The sequence below is a fragment of the Plutella xylostella genome, chromosome 21 (genome assembly GCF_932276165.1).
Source record: "Plutella xylostella chromosome 21, ilPluXylo3.1, whole genome shotgun sequence".
Taxonomy (NCBI): domain Eukaryota; kingdom Metazoa; phylum Arthropoda; class Insecta; order Lepidoptera; family Plutellidae; genus Plutella; species Plutella xylostella.
The window spans coordinates 770,277-791,035 of NC_064001.1; the positions used below are offsets into that span (position 1 = coordinate 770,277).

Consider the following 20,759-nt stretch of genomic DNA (forward strand, 5'->3'; position numbering starts at 1 on the left):
TCAAGACCTCATACACATAATCTGTAGGCTCCTTATGTCAATGCAGATATGGGCTAAAATCGTTCCGAAAAGCGACACTTATGGGAGAAGCAAAGTGTACTTATCTGGCACGAGTTAGAGTATAATTCGCATTGGTAACTGAAATTTCAGTTTCAATTCAGGTAGTCAACTTGGCGGCAATTTGCATGTTATTATTAGGTTCCAGGAACCTTTTGATGCAGTGTGGAGGTGACCTTTTAGCGACCCGTGTTTAACGTATACTGGCAGCCAATCATTTTAGAAGAACTCTCCCTATACAATACACTATTGTTTATTGCTAGTAAATACCTACAAAATTGTAAAAAAATGTTATTGTTTTATCGCTTGTTCTTTAAATTATTAACATATTCAACGTAATGTGTAATGTTATTTTATTAGTCCAATTCAGATTATGAAAACTCTTGCTGGAAGCTTATATTTTATTGCAAGTATTTGAATGATTAAAATTACGCTCCATTCGTAGAATGTAGGTACTTATTTTATGATAATTCGTCTGGAATCCAACAATGTCATAGGTATAAACGTCTCATCAAACTTTCATTACATTCGATAATTGGGAGTCCCACATTTTCAACAATTCGATGAATTAAGCGTTAATGATAAATTGCTGTTGATGTCGGAATGTCAATTACATTTCAGCTTGTTTTTTTTTTATTTCGTTCGCCGAGTAATTTACTTACGAAGAAAATTGGATTTCCACGAGAAATTCATTTTCTTTCCTGCGCGCTCTTTTATCGAAGTCACCGGATGTTAAAATTATAATGAAATTCATTTGAGTAATATTGCTGCTGCAGCAAAGTGTTTAATGAAACGTTGAGGAGTTCAGCAAGTGTGATAGCGTTTAAGTGTCACCTTTACAGTGGCATAAAATCCGAAGTTGGTTAATAATAGGGCAAGTACACACTTTGAGCGCAGTAAGCTTCGCCCAACTAGTGAGGAGAGAGTTCGGTCACATTCGGTCGCTTCAGGGGAGCGCGAGCTGTCAGTGGCCACTGCGCATGGCCGGGCCACAACGCGCAAAAGGCTAAGTAGAAAGTCACTTTAGTCTGCATGCATCCCGCATAGGACCGCGACGCGCGCGCCCGCCGCCGCCGCCGATATGTAAACATTCGAATTTCAAACCCACTGTGCTGGCCGTTGAGAAAAAAAGTGACAGTTTAAAAGTGTTCCAAGGTTTATTGTGTGCTTGTTAAAGAGGAAAACAAAAGTTTGGGTTTCGCAGTGAATTTAGGTGGGTACTTTGTTTAAACTTTTGTTCAACGTATGATTAATTATATTTGTAATACTCACTCAAAAGTCGAAGATTTTTATCGGAATAATTCAGGACAGATACTGAAGCAATTAAATTCAAATTTACAATGATTATTATTACCTATATTACTTTGAGTAATTGTTTTAAATGGTTTTCATCAATTACAAATGAAAATTGAAATAGATCGTTTCAAAAAACTTCAAATATATTGCCCTATATTCGGCAAACTTAAGTGTAGGTACGCTTACGAATAAATCATGTATTTCTGAGAGCTAAATAAGAAACCAATTAAAAGGTATAATTGGGTTCTAGGCACCGGGTTTTCTTCGAATCGTTAATCTTAATGCTTTCAGAAGTTTCGTAGAATAAATAGTACAAATTAATGGTATTCAGAACAGAATAACATTTAAATACTGCTGATACTGTGACTCTTGTTTCTTTTGTTATTTTGAAGCCGCTATTAGAGTTTATCATGCAGAAGATATTGTTGCTTTATGTTGGTTAAAATTGTTAGCTTATCCGTACTTTCAAAGTTTGTAACTTTAATTTCAATAGGTACAATTAGTTAAAAACATACGCACATTTATTATTCAAATTATTTTAATATCAGTCTAAGTTTTGAACATAGATTAGGCCTGATTCTGTTCTGCATTCTGAATAGTGGGTTCGTTTCACCGCTTTCCACATCTATACATTCGGAATTGACTTACGCAATTCCTATATATCTTGAAATCATTAAAATGTCTTCCAATAAGAGATTGCTGCTTCCTACACTTTCAGTAGCATTTGAACGGGATACGTAACGTTAAACGCCTTGATATGCAATACTAAAAGTCCCATAACTTATGAAGGGCTCAGCCGATTTCGATGAAGTATGGGTTCTTACCCATACCTTATAGAGACACATGGGTAACATTACCTATGACCCTAAAAAACTTAACAAAAATGGGCTCAGTATTTTGGGAGCCGCGCTACCACAGATAGATACACAGACACACACACACACTCACGCCTTGTACTAATGTACTCCCTTGCGGGGTAGGCAGAGGTGCATTGCTGCACCCACTTTTCGCCAGAGTGTTATGTTAGTCCCAATGTACTAGGGGGCGGGCCTATTGCCATTTTACGGGCACATCCAAGACCCGAGAACAAATATCTGTGTTTAAACAAATATCTGCCCCAGCCGGGAATCGAACCCGGGACCTTCGGCTCAGTAGTCAGGGTCACTAACCATTACGCCATTCGGTCGTCAAACATACACGTTTAACACAGACACGTTTAACTTATAACAACCCTCTTTTTCCTATGGGGGCTAAAAATAGTTTGAGGTTTTCAGGATACTTTAAGTACAATTACCGTATATCATCGACACATTAATACTCTAACAATACTTAAGTGGGTGATAGATGTACGAGTAAGTACGTTGTACGGTGGCCTGCGCCTTAAAGTATACAGGCGGAGTTTTTAAAATAGCGATCTCAAGCGCACATGCTGCTCAAGCACATCCACAAATCCACATAAACACCACTACTACACACATCACACACAACACGTCCCCGGATTTATAACAGATGTAGCTGGTCCCTTCATCATCAGGGATCGCTATTTTAAAAACTCCGCCTGTATACTTTTAGGCCCAGACCACCGTACGTTGGGCCCGACAACCTTTTTCGCTCGTATGTCACCTTTTGTACGCGATCTTCAGAAGAAAACAGTTTATAGAGCCTTCAAAATATACGTACGCGTACTTACTAGTACGGTTTTCTCACATTTTAAGGTGCAAATTGGCAGCGGACGACGTGAGGTTGCAGCAGTATACGTGTCGGCACGCCACTACCATACACACACACACACACACACACACTCACGCCTTGTACCAATGTACTCCTTTGCGGGGTAGGCAGAGGTGCATTGCTGCACCCACTTTTCGCCAGAGTGTTATGTTAGTCCCAATGTAATAGGGGGCGGGCCTATTGCCATTTTACGGGCACATCCAAGACCCGAGAACAAATATCTGTGTTTAAACAAATATCTGCCCCAGCCGGGAATCGAACCCGGGACCTTCGGCTCAGTAGTCAGGGTCACTAACCATTACGCCATTCGGTCGTCAAACATACACGTTTAACACAGACACGTTTAACTTATAACAACCCTCTTTTTCCTATGGGGGCTAAAAATAGTTTGAGGTTTTCAGGATACTTTAAGTACAATTACCGTATATCATCGACACATTAACACTAAACAATACTTAAGTGGGTGATAGACGTACGAGTAAGTACGTTGTACGTGGTAAAACAGTTTATAGAGCCTTCAATATATACTTACTAGTACGTTTTTCTCACATTTTAAGGTGCAAATTGGCAGCGGACGACGTGAGGTTGCAGCAGTATACGTGTCGGCACGCCACTACCACACACACACACACACACACACACACTCACGCCTTGTACCAATGTACTCCCTTGCGGGGTAGGCAGAGGTGCATTGCTGCACCCACTTTTCGCCAGAGTGTTATGTTAGTCGGTTAGTCCCAATGTAATAGGGGGCGGGCCTATTGCCATTTTACGAGCACATCCAAGACCCGAGAACAAATATATCTGTGTTTAAACAAATATCTGCCCCAGCCGGGAATCGAACCCGGGACCTTCGGCTCAGTAGTCAGGGTCACTAACCGCTACGCCACTACCAGTCTCTATAATATACAGGGTGTTGCAAAAGTGGGATACTAAGCCGAAAGGGGGACTTTCTGGACAACTTTTGTTCTATGACGTTCAGAAATCCGCGAAAAAAAAATTAGCTTCTTTCGAATTACAAACTTTGATGCTATATGACCAACCTTATGTCGATGTCACACCCGCAATTTTTTTACCATTCTCTCTTGCCCACACTACGAATTTGTGAGAAAAAGTAATTAGCACCACATAAAACTTCTGACAGAATGCGTGTAGTTGGCGTTTTAAGTTAAAATAGTCATGATATTAATTAAACTAAGTCTGCCGTGTAAAATTTCAATTTCACAAGAACTGCGCTGAATTATGTAAATGTTATAGGTAATAATTGGTTTTGGTCAGGACATTATTAGGCAAACGCTTTCCTATTATCGTACATGACTTGCTAAAATTGACTTGGCCAATTATTAGTAGGTATCGCGTGAAACGACATTAGACGGGGTGGTAGTGGCGGTATGAGGACGGTTGAGGACACAATAGGTACCATTCCGAAAAAAACTGACTCCAGACAGTTCATTTATAAAATTGTACCGCATTTGAAGCTAGGGCTTCTCGACTAATTTACCAACGTTCTACGAAATTTCATTTCTTCAAAACAAAAGTTTAGACTGTAGGTACTTAAAAGGAAATATTTTTCTTTTATGATTAGCATTTTCCTAATTACGCCTGTTTAGTACATTCAGGTTGCGGCGAACGGCCTGTAATCATGGAAATTGAACACGACTGGTTCAGTCGCCGCTTAGAAGCCCTGAAGGGATCACAACACTGTTACAACCTTTACAAGTTTACTTAGCGACGTTATTAGCAGTGGTGAACAGGAGTTGACAACCCTAGCAGATTACAGTCGTGAAATAAGCTTATTACATCTTAATGGCATAGTCTAACAACAAAAAACACATAAAAATAGTTCATTACATGAAAAATAGGCATATTGAGTGCACTTAAATAATTTAAAAAATATACACTTAAGGTACCTATATTTTTTTTAAATCGTGTAGGTATTATTCATGTAAAAACACGTAACAAACGTTTCGCCACCATCAACCCTGTAAACCAGTACCTAGCACATGACACTGCAGAGAAACCTGACCCCCTCTCGGTAACAATCTTACTCTAAAACTCAGGTTTCTCCGTAGGCCACTGTACACATAGACATATTCTAGGTTCGGTTTATTCTGCACAAATTTGGGTCAGGCCATCTGAACTAGTCTTAGCGAAGTGTATTGGTCGCGAGGAGCGAATTCCAATCATTGTTCAAATACGTAGGGCTTCGACTAAATATCAATATAATGTATTGTATGGGATAATTAGATATATATTAGTTTAATATACGGATTAATTTACCCGTGATGATTATCTTCAGATTGGATTGGTGTTGCTATTAAAGAAATAACATGAATCACACTTTTGTGTATAATTTATAATATTGTAAATCAAAAGTACCTCAGTATTTTTTTATAGATGAGGTTAATAATAACAATATTAAGTAAAAACAATTTAATAATTTTGAGCCTGACAGCTTTTAGCTTAGATTGTTCGTTTTCGCAACTCGCAGAAATATACCAACACATTATTATTTATATAAGACTTTTCTTACTCGTAATAAAATCTGCTCAAAGACAACACAAAGTAATATCTAGGCATCAAGGCCTAAGCCGTGCCTACCCCCACGGGATCTCAGTGTGGCTTCATGTACTAAAGTGCGGACTTACATACATTCAGACTTTACATAGGTAGGTACATGTAAAAGTTACGTCCCCTGGAGTGTAGTTTTATGAGTCTTCGGGTTAAAATCTTGAAACCAGAATGGTGTACATGCTGTTAAAAAAAGAGTGTACTTAAGTTGATGAGGGAATTCAAGTTATTATAAAAACGTGCGGTGTCTAAATTTGCTGGATCTAGACTGAGATGGCTCTGGAACACTGACTATAAGAGCATTGTCTTAGGGCCTAGTTTCGATTCCCGGCTGAGTTATACGCTTAAATGTTTTAATTGCTCTACTTTAATTCGTTCTTGGATGTGCCTAAAAGATGTGAATATATTACAACAAGCAACCTGCTTGGGACTGACATAGCATAAAAAGGGCCGGTATTGCACCCATCTATCGACTATAAAAATTCTACAATCAATGTTTATTCGAAATAAATTTTACTATAAGATAAAATAAGAAAAAAGATTTTTTCAGGACTGTGAGTTCCATACATCGTAATTTTTACAAACATTTAACTTTAATTATCATTATTACAACCCATCACGTTCCCACTGCTGGGGCACGGGTCTCCTTCCAATGAAAGAAGGGTTTTAGGACTTAGTCCAACACGCGAGCCTTGTGCGATTTGGCTGACTCCAATACAAGCAAGCTTTTGATGAGAGAGTTGTCGGACAAGAGGGCAACCCGACTGTCAGATGTTTTCAAGCATGCCGGTTGCACGGCTTAACGTGCTGTCCAAAGCACAGAAGCCCCAGAAAACAACCACTTCAAATCGGTCACCCATCCAATGACCGTGCCAACTTAAGCTTATATTTTTTCCAATTTGAATATTTTTTGCTGTCTGTTTTTACAAATTAATCAAATATACATTTTTGCACATTTAGGGCTGCCTCACCAAACTTTAAATTGAATTTCTCTCTTAAAAGTTCCAACTGCCATGCCAGTACTTTTAATAAAATTGCGTTAGTAGAGTTATTAAACAATAAACTAAAAGGTTTTGCATTTGAACATACAAATATCATATGTATTTTTTAAAGAAATGTTTTAAAAAATGAATTCACTTTTAAACTTTTGTATTTGAAAACATGAAAAATTGGTGATAATTTATACATAAAGCGTAATATTGTTATTCTTTATTTAAGCCATATACACACAATAAACTTGTGTAAGCTCCGTATATTCCCAAATCCCTAGACCCCAAGGTCGTAAGGTCTACAACAGTAATCCTCGCTTCGTTGAGAACCGCCCTTAGGTTGACATTTATTTTAACAACAATATAATCTTGTAGAATAGAAACCTATTGTTTTGCAAAGAAAAGATAAAAGGGCTGAAAACAATAGCAGTTTTTATCAAGAAAATGAAATATTGTGGCTGTAAAAAATATATGATTTACAACTTTTATAATACAAAATAATATCATCCATAATCTCTGGACAAGACGCTTTTAACTATACATCATTATACTTATAACAACCCTCTTGGTTGTTATAAGTATGAAATCTATTGGTGTAGCCGTAGGCCTACCGATTGGAATACACATTTTTAAGAGGTGACTTGATCATAAGGTTATAAATTAAAGTAGATTTTCACGAAACGTTGATTGCATTAAGTCGCCTGTCTAACGTCTGTCAGTAATTACAGTAAGTAAGAACACAATGTTTGAAAAATTTGATTTTAAAACAATTTCAAATACGCATCATCGCATACATACGTGATTATTTGCCCTGGTCAGGATTTGAACCCGCGGCCCCAAGTTTCACAAGCAGGTTCACTACCGCCTACGAGTAGCTACGGATCTGTTACTAAATAATGCGTCCCATTTCGCATGTAGACCGTCCCGGGCTGCAGTTGGCTCTCGAATCTTGACATGAAATCACCGCTTTTTACTCCTAAAACCTTAAACGGTGCAAAAAGGATGAGAAATGAAGGTTTTATTGTACCACAAAAAACTATAGGTAGGTATTAGGCCCCACTACTTACTCATGGCTGTTGTACTACATTACTAGTGAACGCATTAGTTTTTTATTGGCTCTCAGAATGCTTTCGTATGTATAAATTTAAAATGACGGTATAGAACTCTGAATTAAATGTCGAACATACTAGAATAAGACTTTTGTTTCTTCCGTTTTACTATCCAAGTATACATGCTTTGCAGTACAATATGATAACGAATTTGAATGCTCTAGCTAGAATAATGTTTCTCTCGTTTTCTATGAAAGTCTTTGAATGAGGTTTTTGTCGGAAAAAAGCGTCAACATTTCAATCGGCTTCTCACAATTTTCTATTAATAGAATGAAATTCACCTCAGTTTGTATTTAAAAAGAAAACCACAAGGTATTTTAGTTGACTCGGTGATTCTATAAATACTCACTGTTCACGCCACGTGAACACAAAAAAGCAAAATTCACACATAAGTACATCGGTTATAATAATAAAATCCCTCATTATTTTAATAATAGCAACGGTTTTGCGAAAAGTGGCTGGTAATGACTGGATGCGGAAATTTATAGATCGCATCCAGTTGCGTGCTTTGGGAGAAACCTACGTCCGGCAGTGGACTTCTACTATAGGCTGATTAATGGGCGGATAGACTACTAGACTGAAAAATAGTCCACATAGTTATCCTAGGTTCGTATTTTTACTGTTGAAGTACGGAACCCTAAAAATGAAAACCAAATATCACTATCCATTGAAAAATACACGAACAAAAGCCCTGACACCGATATTGAATAACTCTATCAAAACTTCATCAGAGGAATGAGTTCGTAACTGAAATTTTAAAAATACTGCGGTTCAAAATGTCCTGTATAATACGCCTCTGCGTATTCTATTTTCAAATATTTCAATGTTCGATAACGTTTTTTCTTCTGTTGCAGGAACCGCACAATCGGCTCGACATGGGATTCAAATTTAAAAATTGTTCGTGAGTGTTCCAATTTTGAAACTAGTCCTGTGAAGTAGAACCGTGAACTGTTTAGTGCACCGTGATGTTATTTCCGTGTTACGTACACTGAGGACACATGATGTGAATGACATAACCTCACAATGTGGACGGCGGAGCTAAGTTGCATTTTCATTCTTTTTGGTAAGTTTTTTGTCTACAAACTTATAACTTAATCAGATAATGATAAGCTATACTACTTCACATTTTTTTTCTTTTCATCACACATCACTTTTTATCTTTGTACAGAAACCTACCTTTGAATATTTTATTGTTCTTTCATCTCAACGTTGTCATCTAAACTCCATTATAACCTTTGCGTCAAACTTGTAGCATAAGCTTACTTCCTCTATATTTTATGTATTTTCGCATACAGTTAAACAGTGAATTTCTACTTACCCTTGCTGCATGAATTTACCCCACTAGAGAAGAAAATGATCCAATTTTCCCACACAACCCCTTGGCTTATAAGTCGTGGTAGAAGGGTTCAATTTTCCTTGAAATAACACAGTCTTATTTTATCGTAGCCTTTCAGGTTATTAGGTAATATTGCGACTTTGTCTGCGCTATTGTGTTTTTTATTGAGTAAATGTTTATCTAACTATACCTTTTATTATATAAAATTAGTTCATTTGCAGAAATAATAATTACGATCCATTGACCAATTCTTTGTCAGGTCACATATAATCGGTTGAGGAAGCATGAGGAAGGCCGAGGATAGGGCGTTAAGGTCCTTAAGAAACGAGACAATTTCGTGGGATGTATGTTATAGCATAAGTTGTTTTCTTTGAATAAAGATTTACTCTATTCTACGAGTATCCACTTTTAGCTGTAAATAAGTATCACAACACTATATCATATAGGTAAAAATCATGCAAAGACAGATTTAGTTAAACCGAAACTGACCCTTGAGTGAAATTTTATAAGTTATGTTTGTTTCTTGCAAGTTCACGCAATTTGCTGTGTTATGCGCGTCTAGTACCGCGAGAAAGTTTGCTTACTGGGAACGCAGCCTTCATAAAATGCACAACTGCACACGTTTGGATAAGATTTGAATCTGAAACCAATAATAGTCAAAAAGTCTGCAGTGTTTCTTAGAGATGAATAGTACCTAGTGATCCCGAAGAAACGAATTTCCACAGAAATACCGCTGAAAAGGTAAAACCGGGGGAAATCTTATTAGGAACGTGACGGCTCATTACAAGGAAAATTAGGAAAATATTCGTTCAGAATTCTCTTTTCACGAGTTAATGAACACAGCATGATTCTGATTCTGATGATAAATATTGGATTACGCAATTTCAGCAAATCTTTTGAAGACGAATCGTTTGTTGCAGACTGAAATATTAAAACTCGTTTACATGGAAAGTTCGTTTGAGGCGATATTTATATTTGAATTGGTTTTATGATGAATACCTGGTAATACACGTGATAAGAAAAACATACGCTTACACAGGTTTTGAAATTCTAAGTGATATTGTAAAGTTTCTGTTTTTTTTTTGGCAAATATGGTTTCTATGTAGTTTTGTCTATCACCCCCACATAAATAACCAAAAAATCCTCAAAACAGCTCAATCTGTGTCAAACATCTGTTAGATCCGTACAAGTTATGTCAGATACTAGGACTGCTTATACTGTTTGAATGTTGACGATTACTAAAGGCAAAAATATTCAAACTTCATAAATTCTAAATTCCTATTCTTCGTTTTAGAATGGCATACTGACTCATAATGAGACTCAAAACTAAACTACCCCCGATTCGGAAAAGGGCTATTAAGTATACTTATTTCAGACCTGAAACCGTCAAAAAGCAAATAGAGCAAACGTATTTTTGTAAACAAAGAATGAAATTCGGAAGGGCATTGTTCGCTACTGAAGCAAGCGGCCGCCGATAGCAGTATCAGAACAATGCTGGTGTTTCCAAAATTCTAACATCAAAACAAAACATCTCTTTGTAATTAACAATAACAAAAAATAACTCGTATCTTTTCAAATCTAAAATAATGAAACTCTTTTATCTTGCCCGACCGGATTCCGTTTTTAGGCTGATTCCTGTGTATTACAATTTCAAATTTTAATACATTTATAAAAGTCGTTATAATCTCACGTCGCCTCATGGATTTTGCCAGCAGTTTCTAAGATAATAATAAAACCGGCCATCGACAATCTTCGGCTGCCGTCGGCTGCTCTCGGAATTGCCAACTAGGTATGTGCCAGTTATAATTTTTCAATCTTTCTTCTTCCAATCAGTAGTATGAATCACTATTGTTAGGGAAACCCTCTTTTATGAAACGCGTATAATGAAACGTTTTTGCTGGGTGATTCTGCTGTAATTAGCTATTCTTCTTCAGGCTTCTGTGAGGGTTTCACAGAATTCATTTATGGATAAATTTTATTCACTATTGTATAAGTAAAATAGGGTTAACTTTCCTTTAAGCAATTTGTTCATGAGGTGAAGGTTATGTGACTGTAGATTGGAAAGAATATCATATTTTTACCCTTGATTATAATAATATACCTACTGCCAACTTAGGTGTAACCATAACTTATAGCATTCCTATCAAACACTCCTATAATTTTCGTCAGAGGTCAGCCATATTTCATCACTCAATTCCCTCCTCAAACATCGCTCTTCGCTTCCACTTTGGGTTTATTCCTGAAAGCTTCCTGAAAGCGATTGGAAACGTTGGAATTACAGATAAACATAAAATAACTTTGTCGTTAAAAAACCATCAGCTGAAACTTTCAGTATTTTCCCCCGAATTTGTCACGAAAGTCGGCCGTTTGGAGTTTGTCAAACTCTTCGCTAGTTATTGTTGGTACTTCGCTGTATTTTAGAAGATAAACGAGAAAACATTAGTAATTGACAATAATTGGAGAACAAAAGTCATGTTGCCAAATAAAAATGTTTTTTGATATTAGGTTTGTTAGAAAATAACAAGGTTGTTAGTGGAATTGACAGACTTATTAACGAGAAATGATGAAAATGATCAGGAAATTTGAGAATTACTTTTGAATGAAGCCAATTATTGTTTTTAAATACTAAACCAACAGGTTACCTATACAATTCAAGGACCAAATAAGGAAACTCGTATTAGAGTGACTACTTTTTTTCAGTTAGTCTCAAGCTTTTAAAAAGGCTATCATCAGCACGGATGTTTATTGGTTAAAGAATTGAACATGTATATTGTACACTGACTGTTAAGTCTTGTTCTTCTTGTGGTGTCGACGGCAACTATTACACTGCATCAGCACGCATGTCACTCACATGTATCATATTATTATTAGGTACTTAAAATAAAATTCCGTAAATATATAAAAAATGAAGATGTAAGACTCATCATTTTAAGCCAGTGAATTTCCAATCGTTTTTTTTATGTGGTAAGTATTTGTACTCATATACAAAATCCAACTGAATAAAACTTTCAAACTACCAAAATTTTTGTTTTTGGCTGCGGCTAAATGTTGACTCAAAAGTTCAAACAGTATAAAATTCCTGTATCACTTTAGCTTAACACGAGTGTTCTGCTAATACGAGTATCAGCCAAAATTGTGCTTAAATACCATCCAGGAGATACACACACACACACACACACTAGTGCGATTTTAAAACAATATCCCGCGCGCACTTATGCCCGTTTTAACTGAACACTCGGGCGGGCTTCAAGCGGTTATAAGCTTAGATTAACAATATACCAACAAGATAGTGTGTCACATACAAAAACAAAGAAAAACTGTCCGCATTTTGTTTACTTTCAACCATTGTACCAATGAATATGGTCACCAATCTTCAAACCGAACTAATTCAAAATAGGTAGTAGAAGTAGAGTGTGATTAAAGTCGAGACGTTCCTTTCGCACTGACACTCCATCTAATTTATATTAAAATATCGTTGGTTAAAAGTTTTAGTGCCAATTTCTCCATAACCGACAGGGATTGATTTATAAATTAAACGTCATCTCCATATAAAATTCATGACAGATGTGTCAACAGTTAACCACTACTCCCTGGTTATGCTCTAACCGACTATGGAGAAATTGGCACTTAAGGTAGGCCGGTCGGTTCCCCGATAGTACATGAGTTTCGCTTACCATTTCCCACTGGCAAGCGCCCTCATTAAAGTGAAATGCTGTTGTTAAGCACAGAATATACACAAGTGCTTTCATTGATTAATCGCTTCGCAGAAAGGAAATTTCCAGGTACAAAGTGTAATTTTCTAGCTACTGGTCTTTACGTATAATATAACTTCAAGGATAGTCCGATGATATTTATTTATAGGTGGAAATAGAATGTTGTAGGCTGGAAATTCTAGGATTCTCCTCGGATTCTACTTTTAACTGTTAACCTAACTATTAATATTAGGTATGATCGTTATCAAACTGAAAAAATATAAGTTTATAATAAACGGTTATTTGTGTAACAACGAAATACACGGCAAAAAGGGACCAACCCTCACCCGGAAATGTTAGCCCGTCGCAGGAGACTGCGCCGCAGCAGCGTGGTCCAGCCCTGCTCTAACCCTGTGCTAAGCCACCCTCCTACTCATTGTTTACCTAGTTGAACTTTACACAGTGTCTGATAGTTTACATTCCTAAAAGTTTTTAGCCTATTTTTAATGATATATTTACATTTTTCGTAAGTAACTACCCACTAGTTAGCTTAATCTAATTTCAATCTATTATTAACAACTGTGTAACTTCACTCCATGAATGTTTCTAGGGCTGTGTGCCCGCATTGCCCCGGCTCTTCAAGGTTATACGTGGTCCCGCGGGGCCTCAATGTGCACATTAGCCGTATTCACCGTGGTGGGCCTGCCCAGCAGCCGCAGCCGTTGGGGGACGGGCAAAGCGATTTAGATGATGATCCCCCAACGCTTTTCGACAGTTTGCCGTTGTTGAGGAGGAAAGTCCGCGTGTTAAAACACATCCCTAAAGGCGCGAGGTACTTGGCTGCAGGGAAGCTGTCCCAGATAATCGAGCGATGTGTACAGTCCAACGGAGTACAAGATTGGTATAATCTTATGACCTTTGCATACAGGTGCCTAAGGGTCCCCTCGAGTGTAAACAGATGCAGGTCCCTAACATCAAAGGTAAAGGACACCATTACCGCCGGTAGTATAGATAGTTCATCTTTTGCCGACACGCCGCCTTGCGGTTCGGCTCGTAACAATCGGGCTGTCTGTAAATTAGTGGAGGCGAAAGCCTATGACGGCGACTTGAATGGTGCGGTCCGAATTCTTCTGTCAGATTGCTCCGTGGCGGAGGACAATGACGCTACCTTGAGCGCTTTGCGGCTCAAACACCCTGTTCCGGGCCGCGGGTTAGACTGGCCGCCAGAGCCGAACCGCACGGACGAGTTTTTGATGGTGGACGTGGCGGATGTCACGCAGGCAATTGGAGGTTTCCATAACGGGCTTAGATGGCATCCGCCCTGAACTCCTCAAAGAGTTGACGTCGGCAGGGGCAGGGGACAACAGCGCCGTTCTATTGGGCTCAATATGTAGCCTGGCAAACTTCATGCTCAAAGGAATGGTGAACAGGGAGTTAACGCCATTCTTGTATGGTGCATCTCTGTGCGCATTGACGAAAAAGGACGGTGGCATTCGGCCTATCGCTGTGGGCAGCGCGCTCCGTCGTCTGGTAGCCAAGCTTGGTTGCAGTGCGGTAAGGGGCGTAATGTCCGCCCATTTACAACCGCGACAGCTGGGTTTTGGCGTGCCGCTGGGTTGCGAAGCCGCCATACATGCTACCCGGGCTTTTGCTTTAGACAGGGATGGATCTGAGAGTATCATTTTTAAGGTCGATCTCGAAAACGCGTTCAACATGGTTGAGAGAGATGTGATTTTACGAAAGGTCAAAGAGCAAGTGCCTACACTATACCCATTTCTACATCAATGCTACTCTATGCCCAGTAACCTCTTTTACAGGAGCAACCTTATAGATTCTCAGGTGGGAGTACAACAGGGGGACCCCTTGGGCCCTTTACTTTTCAGTTTGGCCATTCAGGATGTCGTGTCATCGCTGCACTCCCCTCTAAATACTTGGTATTTGGATGATGGCTGTCTGGGGGGGCGTGCCGAGGAGGTTCTGCAAGATATTGAGACCCTGATACGGAGTCTAAATGCATTGGGCCTAAGACTGAACCCGCGAAAGTGTGAGCTGTTCTCATGTTCTGGGCAGTTGTCGCAAAATGTGAGTGCACGCTGCGACGCCTTAGTGCCGGGTTTTGTGCAACTGGACAAGGCCCATTTTACCCTTTTGCGCACCCGTGTTCCCAGAGGGGTTGCCGAGTGTCTTGTTGTCCAAAATGAGGGCACTGGCGGACACTAAACCGCTCCTAGGTCAGCTCTCGGCGCATGTGGCTCTGACGATCCTGCGGTCGTGTTTGTCCATCCCACGGCTAACTTATACGCTTCGAACATCGCCTGTATGGCTATGTGGCGTGGAGTCGGCGATGTATGACGAGACACTAAAGGATTTCTTGGGGGGTATCATCAATACCAATATGACAGAGCTCCAGTGGTCTCAGGCAGCGCTACCAATTAGGCACGGTGGTCTGGGTATCCGTCGTCTGCAGGACACTGAGTTGCCGGCCTTTTTGGCCTCTTCGTCGGGAGTGTTACAGCTAGTCACTCGTATCCTACCATTTAATGGTGACGAGTTGTACATTCCCTACGCAGAAGAGGCCCTGGAATTGTGGCGGGCACGGTGTCCTAGCGGCATGGAGCCGGAGCAGCCGCAGCGTCAACGGGATTGGGATGAGGAGATGTGCCGGGTCGCGGTGGATGCGCTTCTGGCACAGACTACAGGCGCGGAGCTCGCACGCCTACGAGCGGTGTCACAACCGGAGTCGGGTCTTTGGCTGCACGCATTGCCATCGCCGCAAATGGGGACGTTGCTGGATGACGATTCTCTGCGTGTGGCGGTGGCGCTGCGCCTGGGCTGCAATATCCGTGAGCCACACTCGTGCGCCTGTAGAGCGACGGTGGACCGGCTAGGCCGGCACGGCCTCCACTGTGTTCGCAGCGCGGGGAGGCTCTCCCGGCATCAAGCCATCAACGACATCGTCCGTAGAGCCCTCGTCACAGCTGGCGTTCCAACGGTTTTAGAACCGCCGGGTTTATGCCGTAGTGACGGGAAGCGCCCGGACGGTCTCACTCTGATTCCGTGGGAGCAGGGCCGGTCCGTGCTATGGGATGCGACGTGCGTCTGCACATTTGCCCCATCCCACGTAGGCCTAACCGCAGTAACCGCTGGTGCCGCTGCAGAGGCGGCTGCAAGGCAGAAATGCAACAAGTACAGACAGTTGATGGCCACCTACATCTTTGTCCCGTTGGCGTTGGAGACCGCGGGGGTCTGGGGTGAACAGGGAAAGGCCTTCGTAAGGGCGATCGGTCACCGCTTGAGGAGTCGAGGCTACGACAACCGCTCTGGGGCATACCCGATGCAAAGAATATCCCTGGCTGTGCAGCGAGGAAATGCTGCGAGCATCATGGGCACATTTTCGTCAGTTATGTCTCGGGGCGGTTTATTCACTTAATATCTAAGCCTCGTTAGTTTTATTTTCTTTTATTGCTGTACCTAATTAGTTTATTATATCGATATCTTTCTATGTTCTTGTGTTTTTTGCAAATAATTTAAATGCGGTTTGAGCAGTTTTTAATTGAAAATATATGATCTAGGTACTTGTTTGGTAGTGTAACTTACGGTTAGATTGGGGTTTGTGGATCGACAAATATAACTCTCCGTATGATTGTATTTTCTAGCAGTTCATCCAAGTGCATGATAGGATTTCGAACTCAGTGCCTCGACTATGACACTGTAACTGCTTCAACATTCTCAACTACATCAGAATTGCAAACCAAGGTAGTTGATTTTCACACTAACGAAGTGTCCCAATGGCTGCTATCATTCGAATCCCGTAAGGGGGGTCAATATAGAAATCGAACGAACGACGAAAAGCTATTATGCAATCCGTACTCTTAATACAACGAGGTAGAGGCTTACGCTTAAAATTTTTGGGAAAGCTTAGTTTAGGAGTTAACCGCGACTCGCTGCATTACACCTGATAATTGTGTGACAACTCTCGTTCGTTCGTTTTTAGATTTTCATAGTGACCCCTCAGAACTGAGTGGGAGTCTTAGAGCCTTTGAGGTCGTAAAATGTCTTTGACACAGAAGGTCTGTGACTAGTGCTGTGGTCAGAATTAGACTCGATTCATGTTATAAAGGTCATCGGGCATTTAGTTTCAACCTTATGGACGGTACCTACGGAATTTGGATTTGCAAAATAAATATATTTTATACTTAGGTACATGGTTTAAATTGTATCCATACTGTTTGATAATAACATTATACAAATGCGTAAGGTGCATACTTAGCCAAAAGGGGATGACTCGAGGGGAAAAGTAAAAAATCACGAGATTAACAGTACCTACCTATCTTTTCGCTATTTTAATGTATTAGAACAAAACTTGTTGAATGACCTACACACTCATTCGACTAAGTATAAAACTTTTCATCAATCATCCAGTAAATGACTTAACATATCAAATACAACTATAATAAATAAATAAAAAAAATAAATGAAAAGGCAGCTTTACTTTATAAATAATAATAATAATAATAAATTCATTTATTTCAGGTAATTTTTCATAATTACAAAAATAACCCATAGTTGTTGTTAGTAACAATAGCCCTTATTTCTATGTTAGTAGACAGAATACACAACAACATAAATTAATAATTTATAAAAACTAGTCCTATGCGGGTGGCCTCTGCCAGGTGGGGACGCTAGCATGCAGCAGGGAACAGCGACCCACATAGGGACAGTCGAGCCTGGCCGCAATGGTGGTCAGGAGGGTGTTGGGGCTGGCCCGCACGCGTCGCACCAGCGAGGCGGCTCGCTTTCGCATAGTTGCATAGAAGCAATCTGTTCGCGCCTCCACAAACATGCCTGACGCACTGCAGCGTCGGGACAGCCCCAACAGACTCCGGAACGCATTGTTAAACTGCACCCGGAGGGCACTGTACGATTTTTGCGTGTAGAAGGCCCACAAGCTGCAGGTGTAGAATGTGGTGCAGTACGATTTAAAAAGCGTTATTTTGACTTGCCTGGAGCATCGAAAAAATCTGCGAGCAATCATATTTGCTCTAATCGACAATGCCCTCCGTTCCCTCTCCATGTCGTCATCGTCCTTGAGGCTGGATGTCAGTAGGTGGCCTAAATACTTAAATTCATCTACCTTTTCCAAGGTAGATTCATTTAGCCGAATTGGTGGAGTGTTGACCCTACGTAATTTCGATCCAGCCTCAAATACCGTGACTTGACTCTTTTTGGCGTTGTATATGAGTCCGTGAGAGCGGGCGTATTCCTCACAGATGCGCAGCATCTGTGAGATCCCGCAGGCCGATGCACTCAGCAGCACCATATCGTCCGCGTAGCTTATGTTGTTGAAGCTGACTCCGTCAATGTGGCATCCGATATGTTGGCTGCTGAGCGCTCTGACCAGAGAGTCCATGTAGAGGTTAAACAGTGCGGGTGAGGTTAACCCCCCTTGCCTCACACCACACTCCAATCTATACGGATCTGACACTGCATCTGCCCACTTAACGCAATTGATCTGGTTCCCATACCAGTACCTGAAGATACTAATGAACTCACTGGGCAAGCCAATATCCTTGAGTTTTCTCCATAGTATATCGTAGGAAACCAGATCAAAAGCTTTCGACAAATCTAAAAAGCAAGCGTATACAGGCGTATTTCTTCGCACATAGTAGTTGACGGTGTGCTTGACGCACAGAATAGCACACGCATAAAGCAATCTCCATCAGACATTTAAGTATCGGTAAAATTATAAGAATCAAAATAGAATGTTTATTTCTACTGTATTTTCCAAACCACCCGATTGTAGTGGGCCGAAGAACCGCAGTGTTATTTTAGATTACTTAATTAAGTTTTATATTGGCTTTATGTTATTACTGCGTAGGTGGGCAAACTAAGCAATAATATTATTAATATCGTTATCTAAGGTTAAGTTTATCTATAATTAAGGTTGTCTAATTTATTAGCCGACGACCGCTGGAGTAGAAAGGTTCTGGAGTGGAGACCCCGTGTCGGCAAACGGCGTGTCGGTCGCCCCCCAACCCGTTGGTCTGATGATCTGCGGAAGGTAGCGGGAAGCCGCTGGATGCAGATGGCGGGTGACCGTTTGGGGTGGCGATCGTTAGGAGAGGCCTATGTCCAACAGTGGACTACAGAAGGCTGAGAGAGAGAGAGAATTTATTAAAGGTTGTCTGGCAGAGATCGCTTTTAGTTATAAGACGGCCTTATTTGTACCCTAATTAAGTTGCAATTTGTTAATCTTATTATTATTTGTTGGTGTACAAATAAAGTGTATTCTATCTATCTATTAAAACGTCTCGAGGGGCATCACTAGTGATGACCCAATAAACTAGCTGGCTATCTCAACTCTAACAGGTGATCTAGAATCTAGACTCGAACTGACTATAAACTAGAACTCGCTCTATCGTGATTTTAAACTGCATTTGGCGGTGCGAATGCATTGAAGTGGATCGAATGGGAAATCACGATATTTTAGACTATGTTGTTTCAGTTATAGGACTATAACTTGATTTGAAGGAAGTTGGTGGAGAACATCGTGAGGAAACCTGCACATCTAGGTTATAGATGTGTATCCTAAGTGCATTGTACTTATTCCAAAACGGCTATATGGTTCGCAACCTATCACGTGAGTACAAATGTGCTGCGAAAAGTGGGTGGCTCGCTTGTGAGCCACCTCTGACTACCCCTTCGGGGATTACACTCGTGAGTGCATATGTATATTGAAGAAAGTTAAACATAAGTAATTCAATCTTAAACGGCACTAGACTTTCTTCACTACTATATCAGATCATGCCGTTCATACTACGTGATGTAACTATGTTTTGAAGTAGTTTGTTACTAGAACCTTGTCGATTATAATTACGTTCATAAATAGGTAAAGATGTAGATTATTATCTCGCTATTAAATTTGAATATACTTAGTTAGGTAAATCATACTAACAGTTGTAAATTGTTTAAAATTTTATCATTTATTTGACCCTGCCTTTTTGAAATTCACAGTTTATAAAGGGTGTTCGTTAAGACAGAAATAATCATCTCATATTAATCTCGCTTCCAAACAACACAGTCATCATAAACTATACATAATGTTTATATAAACACGGTTTAGTCATAAAACACTGCACAAAACACAATTTCTGAGCTCGCGTGCCGTCCAAATCCAACTCCTAAACATTCTTATACGCGGCTCGCCCCATTTTCGTTCAATGCATGTTACGTTCATATTTTTCACTTCAAAGACGCGAATAGCCGAGAATAATACACCTCCAGGTAACAAGTCTACACGTAGGCATTTTACGATATCGGAAACTAGAGGGAAAGGAACGGACGCCATTTGTCATCCCGCTCTAGCATTATCGGAAACACGAGACAAAAGATCCAGAGGGCCTTCGACCGGAATAAAATAGAGTAGACTGCTGCAGTGGAAACGTGACTGGTGCTAGGAATTTTTCATATTCGAGCTGGTATGAACCATAACATGTTTCTGCCTCACCACATGACTGAGTAATGTTTGGACAGAAAGCGACGGTTTAAAATTTGAAATTGGAACTTTTATTTTTTTCGGCAGCTTTTTAATAATTTCGAGTGTTGTGTGCCAGTGGCTCGGAACATCGGGTTCCGGGAATTTTTGTACCGAACGTATCTCATTTGGGTATGCATAATACAATTCTGAGAATTCTTAATTATTCATCCGGCACTTGACACCTCCACGATTATTTGTTTCAATCTTTTTTTGTAGAGTATTAAACTTTATAATTTAAGGTACAAAAATAAAATGTAATATAATACAGCGTATGGCTGTCATTTCCTTATGCGTATAGGAAGCATTAAAATAATCTTCATTATGGGGTGCACGAAAGGATCCTCTCCGAGTGACGTATACTTTTATATAAATACGTCGGACGCACTCTGGGGGCCTATTGCGAAGGCAAAACGAAGTAACATTTACGTAGTAATTAGTGTC

General features: G+C 40.1%; 1 protein-coding gene across 1 annotated transcript in view; it reads left to right on the forward strand.

The window, feature by feature from the left end:
• Nucleotides 1–1,098: 1,098 nt before the first annotated feature.
• LOC105387047 (limbic system-associated membrane protein) overlaps nt 1,099–20,759 on the forward strand; it is a 48,880-nt gene continuing 29,219 nt past the window's right edge. The window contains exons 1-2 of the mRNA XM_048628569.1: nt 1,099–1,270; nt 8,608–8,816. Of these exons, the coding sequence (XP_048484526.1) occupies nt 8,777–8,816 (40 nt within the window). The 5' untranslated portion in view covers nt 1,099–1,270; nt 8,608–8,776. The remainder of the gene's footprint in view (nt 1,271–8,607; nt 8,817–20,759) is intronic.